Source organism: Amblyomma americanum, chromosome 9 (genome assembly GCF_052857255.1).
Source record: "Amblyomma americanum isolate KBUSLIRL-KWMA chromosome 9, ASM5285725v1, whole genome shotgun sequence".
Classification (NCBI taxonomy): Eukaryota; Metazoa; Arthropoda; class Arachnida; order Ixodida; family Ixodidae; genus Amblyomma; species Amblyomma americanum.
In genome coordinates, this window is record NC_135505.1 from 99959300 (window position 1) to 99976088 (window position 16789).

The 16789-nt window shown below is 45.4% G+C and overlaps 2 protein-coding genes across 2 annotated transcripts in view; both read right to left on the reverse strand.

The window, feature by feature from the left end:
- The window catches only part of LOC144103533 (uncharacterized), a 43322-nt gene extending 26890 nt beyond the window's left edge, over positions 1-16432 (reverse strand). Inside the window, exon 1 of the mRNA XM_077636229.1 lies at positions 16088-16432. Within this exon, the coding sequence (XP_077492355.1) occupies positions 16088-16432 (345 nt within the window). The remainder of the gene's footprint in view (positions 1-16087) is intronic.
- On the reverse strand, positions 1408-11716 carry LOC144105227 (uncharacterized). Its single transcript, XM_077638374.1, has 2 exons — positions 10465-11716; positions 1408-2076 (listed from the first exon to the last, which is right to left on the reverse strand). Exons 1-2 carry the CDS (start codon positions 11607-11609, stop codon positions 1701-1703), a joined length of 1521 nt encoding a protein of 506 aa, XP_077494500.1. The 5' UTR covers positions 11610-11716; the 3' UTR covers positions 1408-1700.
- Positions 16433-16789: the final 357 nt, after the last annotated feature.

Below are 16789 nucleotides of genomic sequence, written 5' to 3' on the forward strand. Positions count from 1 at the left end.
AAAGATTTATTAAATATTCGACAACACGAGATATCAGTTCTCATTTGCCCTCGCTAAACGTGTGGTCTCAGAGGCCGCCCTATTCGGAGTAATATACACATGACCGGCGAAATTTTTCAATCTTGCTTTTGACATCATCAGCAGCTTGCTTTCTCGCAAATTGTTTCGAAACCATTTATCGTGTACGCCCTTCATTTCGTGTTATTCATTTGAAGTGCTATAATTTTGTAAATCAGGTTCCTAACGGAATGCAACTTAGTTGCAAATTTTTCACTCACTGAGCTTATTAACGGCCGTCTCTCCAAGCCCATGCCTAAGTGGTCGCCCGTGAAGCCTGTCCTATGTCACCCTTACGATTTGCAATTATCTACAGCCTCTTCGTTTGCATGTTCTCCCTAAAAGTAATATCCAAGCTTTCTGCCTTGGGCGTTCAACTCGAGTGCTGATGATCGAGTTTTTTGCATTGATGAGTACAACTTTAACACACCTACAGGCAAGATAGAGGAGTTTGGTTTGGTTTAAGTTTAACGTCTTCAAGCGACTCAGGCTATGAGGGATGCTATAGTGGAGGGCTCCGGATAATTTCGACCACCTGTGGTTGTTTAAGTGCACTGTCATCACGCAGTAAATAGAGGAGTTTGGCACCGTGAAACGCTCACACAAATTCCTATGAAGATTGGGTAAAAAAGATAAAACATGACACAATAAGGTAAATATTTGTAACTGAAGGCTTCTTTTTACGACAATTAACTGCCAACTTTAAACGGTAGAAAGCAAAGAAGAATATTTTCATGATTACAATGAATTTGCTTTGTGTTTTCACAAGTACCTTCGAAACACCCAGCTACACCAAAGACAGAGAAGCTGCTACAACGCAGAGTAACGCGCCAGTCGTCCAGGTGCACCGTCGTGCGTCCCAGACATTTGGCGGAATAGCAGAGTTACGGCCACTACGCCCCAGCAGCCTCCAATTCGTAGAAATGGTAAAGCTGTCACCGAGTAAAGTAGGGATCATTGTTAAGTCTTTTGACAGCAATACCTAAACGTCTATAAAATACAGAACGTTGAACAACGCCGCCAATATACCTTTTTTTCGTTCGCAAGATATTGTACGAATATGGCACAAGTAGCGAATACCTTGGAAAAAATTTGAATCGTATACGATTGATTTACTACAACTTGATTCGTTCTCGACTTCTTGCTGCACTTCTTTTATTCGATATGGCAGAAAAACGACACTATTAGACTTCTGAAAATACTATTCGCGTACCTTTAAATGAGATATGTCACATATACTCCACAGAATGTTTACAGCAGAAAAAATATATGACGCATCAAAGCTGAGCTTTGTTGCACTTTGTTTTTTTACAGCATTAGCAGAACTTTTCATCTTCTAGGCCAATAGTGGCAGGGTTTAAGAACCGCGTACTTCTCAGAGTTCCTTGCGGAGATAAGATTTCAGTTTACACATAAATGTTCATACCAGATAAGGTTCAGAAAGAGCCATACATAATTTAAGAACAATGCTTAAGTGATCGGCTTGTCTGAAGTATTTAAGGCAATATCGCATAGCTACGAAGCCAGGTGGTCGAAAGGTATCGCGAAAAGAAACAGATGAACAAAACAGCAAAAATAATGGAAAAACATATCGGGCGCACACACATGCGTTTCGCTCCGCAAACTCATGACACATCGCTATATCATTCATAAGGTAGCGTAACGTTCTCGCATTGATTCTGTTCGCCCGCTATCGTGTCAGGCGGGCAGTGGTACGCGGCGGCAAAGTCAGCGTTGCCCCTGAGTGGCTCGTTCACCAAAAGCGTAGCGTCGTATGTGCCGCTGCAGCTGTAATATGCGAAGCGCGCGTAGAAGAACTGTGCCTCGGACATCCAGTGGAGACTCCAGGCGGGCCGCATTTTGTACCAGCTTGGTTTTGCAGCCGCAGGTACGACGCCTTCTGTGGGCTCAGTATGAGATGACACGACCACGGCGGCGACGCGTAGACCAATCTTCAACGCCTCCACTTGAAGCGCGCGTTCGGGGTCCATTGTGGGTGTTGAGCGCGCCTCGCATTTCCTGCACCCAATTAACCGCAGCCAAACATTTTGATATGAAAGTCTACCTACCCTATTTCCGCGAAGAAGAATGGGTATGACATGGTTTACGACAAAGCGTACTGGCGCTAAAAGACAAAGACAGCACACACAAGACAGGGTTGGAGCCAGCTTCCAACTAAGTTGTGTGTGTTGACTCCGTCTTTTAGGGCCAGTACGCTTTTGTGTAAAGCATGTCATGCTACAACCAACTAGCTCAAATGAAAGTCTTGCAAGAATTGGTACATCGACATATAATACAACACTGAATTCTTTTTAGCAGTGCATTTTGTTTCGCCACGAACTCGCAGCTTCGCCGTGCTCGCATTCCCACCGTGGTCGCACCGCACCACGTGACCAACCACGTGACTGTTCACGTGACCAACCGCATGACGAACCACGTGACAATAACTAGGCAGACAGCCAGACTGACCAGAACTTGCAATCAAGATTAACCAAGTCTAACTAAGCAATGCCTTAGCTTTCGTTACGTATGTCCTGGCATAGCCGATCTAAGCCACTGCGAATTTTTTTGCACATTCTTTCTATTAACTGATCCCGTGTTTAGTTTATCATAGCCGAGCTTCCTGCTTACAACGCTACGTGTTTCACAGGTAAGTTCTCAGCAATAAAGAATGATTCCAAACAGGCTTTATTAAAGTCAAAACAATGTGTTTAAGTATTTCCTTGCTAGACGGATTACACCCTGGATTCTTTATTTCTTTACTTATTCATTGAACTCTGAAGGCAGAGGGCATTCAAGAGAGGAGTGGTTACATATAACAAAATAAACAAACTAATGCGATGACAGTGACAAAATAAAACAGCTTCATCATCCTGTTATAAAACGTTAGTGTGGTTCGAACATGCTGAGGTCGACAATTTACACAGGAAGGTTCCATTCACGTGACCCACGAGGCTAGAAAGACTGAAATGTAGATATGATGTTAAATGTTTCTATTCAAGCTTTGTGGTGATTAACGTGGGGAGACACGAATTATGGAGAAGTAATGAGGGCACCGCACCGCATGGCATGATTGCACAGCTTAAGAAAAAGGCTCAGACTACTTGTCTTCGGGAGGATGCTTAGAGTGGTGAAGAAAGGTTAGCTTTAAAAGAGTTAACTCCTAGGCTAGCTGGTTACCAGCCAGTTTAAAAAAATTTTTGCGCCTAGACTACACTAAAGAAGACAACATGGGCGCTTACTCACAACTGTCGTTTTTTCTGTTTAAACTGTGTCAGTGACAGCAGTTTTTCTTCATGAGGCTGATAATAAATTCTTTTCGCGCGTACCCTGATAACGCTTGTCTTTGTATTTTCTTGTTGCCATGTACGCGTGCGCATGAGCACAATTTTTGGGAGGGAGGGCTATATGTAGACCGCTTTCACCTCTTTAAACAGTTGTAAGCACCCCTGTTTTCCTCCTATAATAAAACTACACATAATAGTGTAGTTTTGTCACTAAAATCCTGGTATAAAGGTTAGCTTTCATGCATGTTTCATGGTACGGTGAAAGGTGGACAAGATAAAACGAACAGTGTTATTCTAGACCAGCTCCAGTGTTTAGATCTTCATGCTGAGGATGTCATAGCCATTGGCAGGAGCGTATTCAAGTTTAGAAGGTATTAGTTTTGTGTAAAGTGACAATTTCAAGGTACTTGGAGCTTTCGAAAAGTTAAGGCGCACTTAGCCCAATACGCAGTTACCACACTTAGTAATCTTACTCAGTATGGCGAGTCTAACTTACCCCGACAATGATGTAGAGACCCTTGTATTCAAATTTAGTGACTGCGTCTAAGGAAATGTTATGTCTGTACTACACAAGCGGAGTGTTACCGCGTCTTGATACTCGCATAATTTTACAGTTATTAGCACTGAGTTCCATAATCCATTCATTACACCAAGGAGAGATGCTAGAGATATCAAGTTGAACGTTAGCATCCTCGAGTGATTTCATTTCACGAAAAACAACGCATTCGTAAGCAAACTGATAAGTATGTTAGAGGACACAGTGAAAAGAAAGTCATATGTAAAAAAAGACATAAAAAAGTTAAAGCGGGGTGGTTCACCCAGCTCCGGGAAACCATTGGCGAATGCAGCTCGCCAGGCCTGACCTATCAGCTGGTGCTGAAAAGGACGCTCTGTGTGAGCCAGCTTCACCTCACACTGCTCACGGCTGAGTTCCTGTAAACTGGACGCTTTACGTTGTTCGGGGTAGTTCGAAACCATCTCTCTCCGCAGGCTGGGCATGCTTTGTTGGGTATTGCGCGCGCCAAATCTTGTGTCGCGCTAAGTTTGGTAGCGTACAGGCTTGCCTATTTTCTCTATATAGTAGCTTCCTGACGAGTGAGGTCTTTGTGGGGGCTGAGTATTTCCCGCGACTAAGTCGGTGGTAGCTTATGATTTCGCCATATGATAGCGCAGACCAAGGTTCCGAGGTGGACGGGGACGGGGCCCGGAATGAATGACCTCGAGTTATCCTGTCAGCCACCTCATTGCCCTCTATACCTTTGTGAGCTCGGATCCACAGAATACTGTCAGGGGTGTGTGTACCGGGAGTATGATTCCTCATGGTGTGGGCGGCCGCTTAACTGCTCAAGAACGCCGCCTGTGCCTCCGCTGTACAGACATCAGAATCATTCAGCGGCTGGGACGCCACCCTCACACAGGAAACGTTCACACAACACGGACCAGGCTACCCTTGGCACCCGCGGATTATCACATCCTCCCAATTCCAACCAATATGTACCCCCATACACCACGGTGCACGACGAAAGGCCCAAGCCAAGCAAATACAACATAAGGTCATACGCCGCAAAGCAAACATTCTTTACACTGACGCCAGCCCCTACCAAGGCCGGGCGGCTGCGGTAGCAATCGTCACAACCAACCTCGGGGAGGAGATAATCAGCGCCACGGTTCCAAGCCGAAACTGCATAACGGACGCTGAGGAAGACGGAATCGCGCTTGCCATCAAGCACGCTCACACCACCGAGCAAATAATGACTACAATCATGAGCGACTCGCAGCAAGCCTGCAAGGCGTACCGAAATGTGAACGCGAAAGCATCCTTTCACCTAATGCCTGTGCACTATAAGCTTTAGGTATAAAAGCCTTTGACCTAAAGCCGTTTGCCACAAGGCCTTTGATGGATTTTAGCTGGAAGGCATTTACCCTCAAGGGCTTCAGCCTAAAGGACTTTACCATAATGATTTCACCCTAAATGCCTTTGACCTAAAAGCTTCGACGTCGAAGACCGTAACTCTGAAGGCATTTACATTGAAGGCCTTAACCATAAAGACCAATGCCCTAAAGCCCTCCACAATAAAGGCGTTCAACCTAACGGCTTTTATATTTAGCGGAAGCAGTGGTTCAGTGGTTATGGTGCTCGGCTGCTGACTTGAAAGACGCGGGTTCAATCCAGGCTGCGGAGATAGTATTTCGATTAGATTCGCAGTTAGTTCGTCCAGAATATGCGCATAGCGTTGTATTTTTTGCGTGATTTATGGCCATTCCGGTGACTACCTGCTGTCGTGTGACGAGGAAAGCGATTAGGAAGACATGGCAGCTGAAGTTAACTCGTGAACTTGCCAGCAGGTCACACCAAGTTGCATGTCTGCTGTAGGTGCAGTAACTGCAACAAAGTAACTTCATTAACCCTGATATCAGCGCACGAAACGCACTTGCGCATCTTCTTCGGTAAGCCGTTGCGTTTTCGACTTCCTCCATGGTAGACTCCGCGAATAAGTAATTAAAGATTAGTGGACAACTGAAATCTTCTGGCTTATACCATTTTACTATGGAGGTTGCATATGTCTTCTTCCTGCCTGCTCACTTCAATGGAGCTAGTGAATTAGGTTATTGTGACATAATGGCGCCCGTGGCCTCCCTGAAAATATTGATGCACCAATAAGGCTTTTTACAGATGGCTGCATAATTAATAACCCTATCCAAACCCAAAGCGACCAGGTAAAACTAAACTGAAATTTGCAAAAACTAAATAAACGGTGAGATGAATGGCAAATGGTTCTAAACCCGAAGACACTCTTAATGACGACAACTAAAAATAAAGTACATTGAATTTTCCCTGTAGCATAGAAAATGAAGTAATCAAAAAGACAGTGCAGCATAAGTACTTAGGTCCCATATTTACCCCCGATCTTCGTTGGAACACTCACATAGATTGTGTGCTCGAAAGCTCGAAAGGAACTCTGGAGCATTATGCGAAACTTACACCATGCTACGCCTGAAATAAAATGTCTAGGATATAAAACATTGATCAGACCTATTAATTTTGTCAGGCTGAAATCATACTTACTGGCTAAGAAATTTCTCTCAGCGGGCAGCGCAATTACCCCGTTACCATTATGTAAAAATAATATTTCAAAGCAGGAGTGCAAGCAATAATAATAATTTTATTTACCAAGGAACCGAATTTATCGTGAAATTGGAGCAGGTTTTATTTCTCTGGCTTAAATGGTTCAATGATGCTCTCCAGGAGAAGTAAAAAATTATCAAAATTTTCAAAAAACGCCTGCATGATTTAAAGCTTTTTTTACGGAAACTTTGTAGGCATGTGGTATGTTTGAACTTCGTGTAAGCGGCATAAAAAAATTCAGTCTGTCTGCTTATTCGTACGGAGCTTTACTGACAAGAAAAAGAAATTGAGTCCTGTGTCTCCGTAATCTCCCCCTTAACTGGACCATGCACGCTTACTTTTAGTCCCGTGTATTTTTTTTTACTCCACGGTATATTTGGCATCAAAACACATTTTCGCAACGTTGCATCCCCCTACTACTGATAAATCATTTAAAATTAAATTTATTCATGATGCTCTTTCGGTTCCTGTTTCATCACCCGAACGATGAGTTTGATGACGGATGGGTGGGTCAATGACCGGTGTGACAGGATCAAGTGAGGCCTGAAGAAAAATAAAATTATGACCGAAAATGCGGCGTTTGTTGCCCTTCCAGCTGACAGGGTCAATTGAGGCCTGAAGAAAAACTGATGTACGACCGCAAACGCGGCGTTTTTCTCTTCCGGCCAGCTGACAGGGTCAAGTGAGATCCGAAGAAAAACAGAAGTACGACCGCAAATGCGGCGTTTCTTCCCTTCCAGCTGACAGGGTCAAGTGAGGCCTGAAGAAAAACAGAAGTACGACCGCAAATGAGGCGTTTTTTCCCTTCCAGCTTACAGCGTCAAGTGAACCTTGAAGAAAAACAAAAGGAAGGCCGCAACTGCGGCATTGGTTTCTCTTACAGCTTACAGGGTGAAGAGAGGCCTGAAGTATATCAGAAGTACGACCGCAAACGCGGCATTTGTTTCCCTTCCAGCTGACAGGGTCAAGTGAGGCCTGAAGAAAAACAGAAGTACGACCGCAAATGCGGCGTTTTTTTCCCTTCCAGCTTACAGCGTCAAGTGAACCTTGAAGAAAAACAAAAGGAAGGCCGCAACTGCGGCATTGGTTTCTCTTACAGCTTACAGGGTGAAGAGAGGCCTGAAGTATATCAGAAGTACGACCGCAAACGCGGCATTTGTTTCCCTTCCAGCTGACAGGGTCAAGTGAGGCCTGAAGAAAAACAGAAGTACGACCGCAAATGAGGCGTTTTTTCCCTTCCAGCTTACAGCGTCAAGTGAACCTTGAAGAAAAACAAAAGGAAGGCCGCAACTGCGGCATTGGTTTCTCTTACAGCTTACAGGGTGAAGAGAGGCCTGAAGTATATCAGAAGTACGACCGCAAACGCGGCATTTGTTTCCCTTCCAGCTGACAGGGTCAAGTGAGGCCTGAAGAAAAACAGAAGTACGACCGCAAATGCGGCGTTTTTTCCCTTCCAGCTTACAGCGTCAAGTGAACCTTGAAGAAAAACAAAAGGAAGGCCGCAACTGCGGCATTGGTTTCTCTTACAGCTTACAGGGTGAAGAGAGGCCTGAAGTATATCAGAAGTACGACCGCAAACGCGGCATTTGTTTCCCTTCCAGCTGACAGGGTCAAGTGAGGTCTGAAGAAAAACAGAAGTACGACCCCAAAGCGGCGTTTGTTTCACTTGCAGCTGACAGGGTCAAGTAAGGTCTGAAGAAACACAAAAGTACGACCGCAAAAGCGGCGTTTGTTGCCCTTCTAGATGACAGGGTCAAATGAGGCCTGAAGAAAAACAGAAGTACGACCGAAAACGCCGCGTTAGTTGTCCTTCCAGCTCTTGAAACAGGCTGGTTCTAGCGTTGTAGTGAATTAAAACTATGTACAGACCATTATATTGTTTTTTTTTACCTAATGTGACGTAAACATTGCTTACGCTCGAATCCATCTTTCGGTTTGATGAACCGAAAGAGCACCAAGAAAAATTAAATTATTACGTATTTAGCGGTTGTAGGCGAATACCACGTGATCGACCATGTGCCCAAATGTCTAGCGTAACATTTTAAACAAGACAGCCAACCTAAATTAGGTGACTATTGTGCTTTAGGTATCAATTTTTTAAAAGGTTGGAGGCGCAAGATGGTGACGGCAGTCCGGATACAACTGGGGCCTTTGTCTCTGCGTAGTGGCAGGTTTACAAAGCCACGTTAGCCGCGATTATTTCATTATTCTGCCTGCTCAACAAAATATGCAGACAAGAACACTACGCTAATGCAATACTAAAGAGCCGCCGTAATCACAGAGATGGAGAGCGATAATTAAAGCGCGACCATGATAGCAGAGAAACAACTTTAGCATTAACTTTCGGACGAAACTACTCAGCGGTACCATCAACTGCTTTAAGAAGGTTTAATTGCATAAACCGGCCACGTTGTTTATAAAAATTGGCTGTGGTTTAGCTCTGGTTAAACCTGGAGTGACGCGAGAGCTACCTCTGGCCGAGCGGAACTCGCTGAGTCGAATTTGCAGTCAGTCTTTCTCCGCTCCGTTTCGCTGGGCGTTCCTTCTTCATCTTCGTCCCTGGACGTGGATTCACTCTCTCCCCCTCTCCACTCCCCCCCCCCCCACTCGACACGGCACATGCGCACAGCTGTTGCAGCTCGGTTTCGCCGCAGCAGCTGCTCCGCACCACGTGACCAACCACGTGACCAAAGCCACGGCGCCTCCGCAGAGCGCACGGGGTGCCACGCTGAAGGCTTGAAGAGCTGGCGTAGTGTAGCTCTCGCTACAAAAAAGCGACGCGAACTGAAAGTATTTTATAAGGCTTCATTGTACAAACACAAAAATTTATGCATTACATGGCATGAGAACGTCGAAGGCAGTTGTGTGCAAGAATTTTCGTGCCTTAGGTACAAAAAATGAAGTCAACATTAGTCATTTTATGCTCCCAGCCTGCTACAGCCTACAAGTGGCCTAAAATGAGCCTGCCAAAATATTTCCCATTTGCGGCTGTCAAAAATTTACGAGACAGTTTGGAAACTAAAGCGTTGAGAGGCGAAAGCCGCTTCCAGAAAGTTAAACTGCTGACACAGCGCGGCGAGGGGGCATCTTCACACACCGTCTGCCCAAGGGCGACTGCTGACTTTTTTTTTCATAGCGCGACGCGTGGCCATAGACGGTTTTTGCCTTTTTTTTATCCGACACTCAATCACACACACCGCAGCACTTGTCAATCAATGCCAGATTTCCAGAAAGTTCCACTGCTTGTCAAACGTCACACCGTTACCGTGGCTATATCGATACCCAAATTATACGTTTAGGGTCTTTTAAGTGTTAATTAAGCTTAATTACACATTTTTCCATCGAATTTGATACAAATTCGACGTTTTTCCGACCATTCCGTGAAAATTTTCACAATGCAGTGACGACTTCTGGTGTATGTGACGTCACACCGTTTCCGTGGCTATATCGATACACAAATTATATATCTTTCGGTGATGTTAAGTGTCAATTACGCTAAATTGCACATTTTTCCATCTAATTTGACACAAATCCGACGTTTTTCAGACCAATCTGGGACAATTTTCACTATGCCGTGACGACTTCCGGTGGATGTGACGTCACGCCGTTCCCGTGGCTATATCGATATCCGCGCTATTTCGACGCAATTTCGACATTTTGGACTATAATCAATTACTCTACAGTCATAAAACTTGGCTTCAAAGTTCATTTTTTCCTCCTCTGTCTGAAACAACCATTCTTTTTCTGTTATCTTTTTTAGTTCCCGTGTTAAACGTGTGACACCCTCTGCGAATGGACGGACGACAGTATGAGCCATTAAAGGCTTTCACCTTAAAATCTCGAACGGCGCGCTGTAGCTACTGTGCGCTGGGCAGCGGGTACAGCTCACAGCAGACTAAGATCCAAACCAAAAATGCTTGCATCACGATAGGTAGCGTTACTTCGTGAGCGCTTGTTTTTTAACCTAATTCACATCAGAGTAATATACATTACCTGAACTGTCTCAGCGCCACCTTTGTTTCTCGAGACCAGCCCGCCCATTTCAGCATGTTGATCCACATCAAGGCTGCCATACGACTCGCAATCACTGCGGCGTCGGCGAGCAGTGGATCGAGGGTGCCCGAACTCAGCCAGCCGTAGCCCAATGAGGACACGTACAGGGCGGTCTTGCTGAAAAAGTACAGGCGGTTGCTGGCTCTGTTCTCATTGTCGTCTCGAATCCAGGGCACACCTCGTCGCGCTTTTTCCTTTTTAGCGTCGAACTCGAAGCTCAGCGCCAAGAACAGGTTTCGAGCGAAGCCCTGCATTGACATCTGAGGCACGACCTGCTCCTGGAATACCAAGTCTCCGGGGAGCATCAGAGTAAAGTTGCTGACCATCGTCTGGAAGCGCTCCGTGTCATTCGCCATCAGCCGCAGGAATGGGGCGTATTCCACGAATCTTCTTCGCGTCTCCTCGAAGATCTTGTGCAGCTGCTGGTCTCTCGCCGGACTCGCGAGGGCCGCCACATAAGTGACGCGCCATAGCTGGCCGCTCTGGAACACGTGGTCGTTGCAGACTTGCTTGCTGCGCATTGTTGGCGAATTCAACGTGTTGCCCTTTTGTATGTAGCTCATGGCTTCCAGAGCGACAATAAGCAGCATGTAGCACAAGGACAATGGCTGGTCGTTCATCAGGAGACGTATGTCCGCAGATAGAGAAGCCTTGGAGATCGTCCGAAATTCTTTAACGTTGTCAATGTCAATAAGAAACTCTATAAATATGTCCTTCAGCTGCGACGTTTCCAGACCGCCAAAGATGTCTCGTATTTCTTCTAAAGACAAGGAACCAGGTTTATTAACGTCAGGTGGAAATTTTCTTTGCCATGCGGACATGTCCTTCCCGGTGTAGTTAGTCCGAAAATGTGCATTCAGGGTGGAGAGAGCAGCGGTGTAGCAGGAATCGTCGCAAAATGCTCTGTAGTGGGTGGTCCGGAGTAGCCTTCTTTTTAACATGATCCCTCTTGTTTTCGCGGTCGGGTTGATTACCGCGAAGCTAAACCGGAGATGATATCGCCTGTCCACCGTGAGGGCAAAACGGAGCAAATCTGCGCCAGTCATTCGGCTGGAGGTGTTTGCGATTTCCAGCACGGTCGTCATGACATCTCTGGCTCGTCGATCTTGATGCCAAATCTCATTGAGGCATGATGTGTAGAGGGCGTGAAGTGCTGCCGCCGCCGGGCTGCCGTAGTTTTGTGTTCCTTTGATGATGTTGGCGACGACATCCTCCTACGAAATTGCACAACCGATAGAGGACCAAGTAAGTAAAGGCGCATAATGAAGTTCATTCATGTCGGTCTTTCCCCTCGCACAACAGAACATTGACACTCATGCCGTTGAATCTTGGGGTACAATGAAATTAAAAAGCCGAAGGGCTCATGATAACGAGAAAAGCACAGCCCGTCTTTTCGGACTGTTTTGTCCAGGTTCGATGTCCAAGCGGCGATAAGCTAAGGAAAAGCCGGCGCGGAGAGTGTTTTAAATAACAACATATATCCAGTGTAACACAGCATGCAGCGTCTACAATATTTCGCGGTACTAAACGCGCCACCCGAAGTTCTATTCGCGGATTTTGAATGGATTGCATAGTTTATCTTCACCGTGCACAAATTTTGTCCGGAAGCGCAAGGGCTGAAGTTCAAGCAGAATCCGGGGAAGTCCCATGAGGCAGCACAGGGAACAGAGGACAAGTGCTTCTAAGCTTCAAAGGTTCTGAAAGCTACCGATGCAGAGCAAGTCACACCACATGGCGAGACAGGAAACCCAGTGGGATTTCAATTTTGACAAGGGTCGCGCTTATTCCTCTGGCAATTATAAAGTTAGCGCCAATCAGACTTAGACTACACCAAAACTGCTCAAAAAAACAACTGTTCCGTCGCGCAATTGAATGGAGGCGCATTCACCTTCTTCTAAATTGAATAGGCATCCAGACAGCGTACGCAATGGCCGTTATGTGTTGATGTATGACAGTAATCCTGTGCCATATGCTCTGCAGAGGGCGCACAGAATGAAGTGATGTACAGTGCACAGGTTCAAACGCCTAAGCATGCCAAGACTACAGACGAACGTCGTCAAACGTGAGGCCATTGCAAATCTTCAACGTTTCTCGGCCTCCACCCCCCCCCCCCCCCCCGGATTAATATCAGCGGCCGATGGAGGCCCCCATCAGCCTAAACTTGTTGTTTGGATTCGGGTAAGCACAGAAAAATGTAATTCTAAGCATAGTTGCTGAAACCTGTAGACAATATGTTGCTTCCTGTTCACTGCTTAAAAAATCTCCTAGAGATCCCGCCCATACTTGGGCGACAAAGGTGAAATTAATCTCGTAAAAATGCACATACAAGAACTTTCGCTAGCCCGGTTTGTCGCAGCCAAAAAAAAAAGCTTGAACTCTCAGTTCTGCATCCAATATAATATAAGATGCGCTTTAGCAGACCTCTAAGCATGGCGCAGAGTTTTTCTTAGAACCACAGGTTTCTCCTGGTCCCGATGTAATTCATCAGGCTGTTTGACTTGTGTTCAAGAAAAGCAGCAATATTTACCCTTCAACTGAAAACGAAACAAAAGTTTTCGTGTTCTAGCACCGCCAAGAGCGATAACATAAGCTTTCGCGTTTTGAGCCTGATGAACAGGAGCACTCTGGTAGGATGGAGACGACTTCTTTGCCAATGTAGGTCAAAAAGAATAGCTTTTGTTTTCTTTTGAAAGTTTTCCTTCTAGATGTACGATCTCTTTATGGCTTTTCAAGCGTGACAATAGAGTAAATCTTTTCGTTCGTCAATTTAAGTGCGGTTGCTAAATTCATCATAGTTTCCCCTTGCCACTAACAAGGATTCCTAAGAGCCCTCTTGAAGTGGGCGGTAGCGCTTCCAAATTACACTAAAACCCTTAACAAGGTCGTAAGACCGGGACATCTCCTGCCAAGTATTGCGAACTGTATAAAAGTAAGGTATGTAACCTCCTAATGAGCATGCAAGAATAATTTTATTTGGTATTGCATACCTTAAGTGCCCAAAAGTTTACTTCCCTTTAGTCTCTAGGCTCTCTAATACACGGACGTCCACAGTGACGTTATCCCTGAAGCGATTCCAAAGGCATGAAAAAGGAGTCAAAACATACGCAGTAATATATTTAAATTGCCCAATACCACAGGCGCGTTCTTTACAATGCGGTTGTCGCGTTGCGTTGCGTTGCGTGCATGTTCCCAAAAAGATACGCCAGCAGAAAACTCTCAAGAAAAGAGATGGATACTGTCTTTCTCCGACCTGTTTCTCCCCTCCGAATGTTCTTGGCTGGCGTACGTTCGAGGGAAGCTATAGGAGTCTACCCGATGTTCACCGGGACGCAATCGTCTGTTCAACGCATGCGCGAATATATGAGAATATTTGCGAGAACAAGTAAGAACGCATTGTGCAGGCACCAGCACGTCGCTCCTATGGCGCAGTATATGAGCTTTGAGTTATTGACCGCATAAGACAATGGTGTGAATCAGCCTTTTACTTTACGTTTTATTATCCTCTTTTCTCACGAAGCACAAACTGCACGTATGTTATATATCATTTACTTGGGGGAAGGGGGGGGAGGGAGGTCAACTCTGCTAAATTGCTTTCTGTGATGCTTTTCAGTGAAATTCGGCTTTCTAAGTGTTTTCATTCGCATTTTTCAACTCTCCCCTTAACCCATTCAGACCCAATGATTCCGATCGGGACCGTCAAATTTAGACGCCACGAGTCTTCAGTTGACCAAGAAAGTCCTACTGTTTTTGCAGCAGTTCCGACGTTTAGAACTTAATCAACACATGTAGGTGGCCTTTCACCTCACCGACATACGCTAGTAAGTAGGAAGAGAATATAGAAACTGTACAATTTGATGTTGTCATCGGCTGGCGACAATTTTTTCTTTGTTCCATTTAGTATAAAGAAAACTTTTCGTTTTTCTATAATCATATGAATGGCTACAAGTAAGCCTTACGTTAAACTTTCTCCAAAACACATTTACAAGCCTCAAAATATTTCTCAAATAATAATGATACCAAATGTAGTCACTGAAACTTGGAGGCCCCATCAAAGAATAATCAGCGCAGTCGTATTTGAGTCGCCTGTGAAAGCTTCTGTCGCGCAAAGTTCGATTCTTGCGCAGTCTATATAAAACAATAAACATTCTCTCCTCTAAAAAAAGAATGTGTACATTCAGCGCAAGCACATTTCATGTGAAAAAGAAGAAGCTTCAAGAGCTGCCCATCACACGTGTGCAGTTGTCATTCATACAATTATGAAGAAAGAGAAATCATCGCACGAACCTAAACACTAAGCACAACAAGAAAGCACTGAAGCTCTATGTACTATTGCCGCTGACAGCAAATTGACAACTGCAGGACACAACAGAAGCGAGTGGTAGTGCAACTACGCCGTAGGTTGAAAGCCACTCGTGCTTTCAAAGAGAAATCATGGGAAAGTTCGTTTTTTGAACGCAGCATGACACTGCTGTTGCCCCGCCGCGGTGGCTCAGTGGTTAGAGCGCTCGACTACTGATCCGGAGTTCCCGGGTTCGAACCCGACCGCGGCGGCTGCGTTTTTATGGAGGAAAAACGCTAAGGCGCCCGTGTGCTGTGCGATGTCAGTGCACGTTAAAGATCCCCAGGTGGTCGAAATTATTCCAGAGCCCTCCACTACGGCACCTATCATTCCTTTCTTCTTTCACTCCCTCCTATATCCCTTCCCTTACAGCGCGGTTCAGGTGTCCAAAGATATATGAGACAGATACTGCGCCATTTCCTTTCCCCAAAAAAACAAATTATTATTATTATTATTATGACACTGCTGAACAATGCAGGATTCAAGAATACGAGCACCCTGCAAGCAGCACCTTCAGGTAATGAATATGTTCAAAAGTTTATGCAGCGACTCACTCTGCAAATTTGGTATTCAAAATTTTTACAAAATGCAAAAAGACGCCGTGAGCTCCATACTTTAAATCTGGATACGGAGATTGCAGCCGTCCTACTTCTTACCCGCCATCTCTCAAATAAACCAGTGCTTTTCTTAAAATCAAGAATTCCGCTTGCGTAGGACAGCACACTAAACTTACCACAATTGAAAAATAACATCACATGTACAAGCTGTGCGTCATATCATTATCGCATATGATTGATAAAAACTGTGGCACAAAAGCTACACTTCAGCAATGACAAACGCAGTTCTAAATCAGTTTATATTAAATTTTCAAATAAATCACCCAACTAAGCCAATTGTGCCCATTAAGTCCAACAGATTTCATTTGGAATCATGCAAGAAAACTGATAAAGACACGACGGAAGCTTAATTCTCTTGCCTTGTTGAATTATCCTCCTTCTACAGATGCTGGCCTCAGGATGTCAGCTGTTAACACACAATTACCTGCACTCAAATTGTTTAAAATTCTCCTCGGGACGTGTGTTACCTCCTTGAATCCACTCAGATGAATTGAGCGAAATTCCCTCATTAAAACACGTTCAGATAAGCCTGTAGACGAGGCCAACAAATGCTAGGTTAAAACAATGCCGACATTAAGACTACCGGGATGTCAGCGAGAAAACTCACCAGCATGTCGTTGGCCACGTCTTGCTGGACGAAGCCGTGGTTGATGGCGTTCTTGCAGATGTACGCGAAGAAGTCGCTGCAGGGCTGCTTGGTCTTGTCGATGACGGCGAACAGCCTGCCTGCCTCGTTGGAGCAGCAGAAGCGAGTACCAGTGCCGTTCTTCTCATCACGCTTGGCCGCCCCTTTAATGGCGAACAAGAACAGCGCGGCGGTGGTCGCTGCCAAAAAAGCTCCACAGAAGCAGCCAAGGCAGGTGCCGGCTGAGAGTTGCCCTTTGCTCCGCCAAGGTGAACTCTGGGACGCTGGGCGACCGTTGCCAAGGGGCGAAAGCAGGTATTCTTCCATCAGCTGAGGTTGTATCGTGTCTGTCTTTCACTTCTGGAAAATTCCCTCGAGGAGCGCGTGCGATTGCGTGTAGTTAGCGCCACCTTGTGCTAGGAATGGCCGGTACAAAGCTCGTGCTCCCACTGAAACTGCCCTATCTTGCCATGAGTTGCAGGAAGGCTTGTGAAGATGGCGCCTATTACCGTCATCTCTAGTATGAATAAAAGCACGTACATTCTTCTTCATAGTGTCCGAGGTGGTAGGGCTGTTTGAGGAGCGTCCTCACCTATAATTGGAGCCGTGTGCGTCGACGAAGGTGCACCATGTCAAAATCGAAAATTCCCGGCCTTAACCAACAGCCGAAAGGAACATAATGGC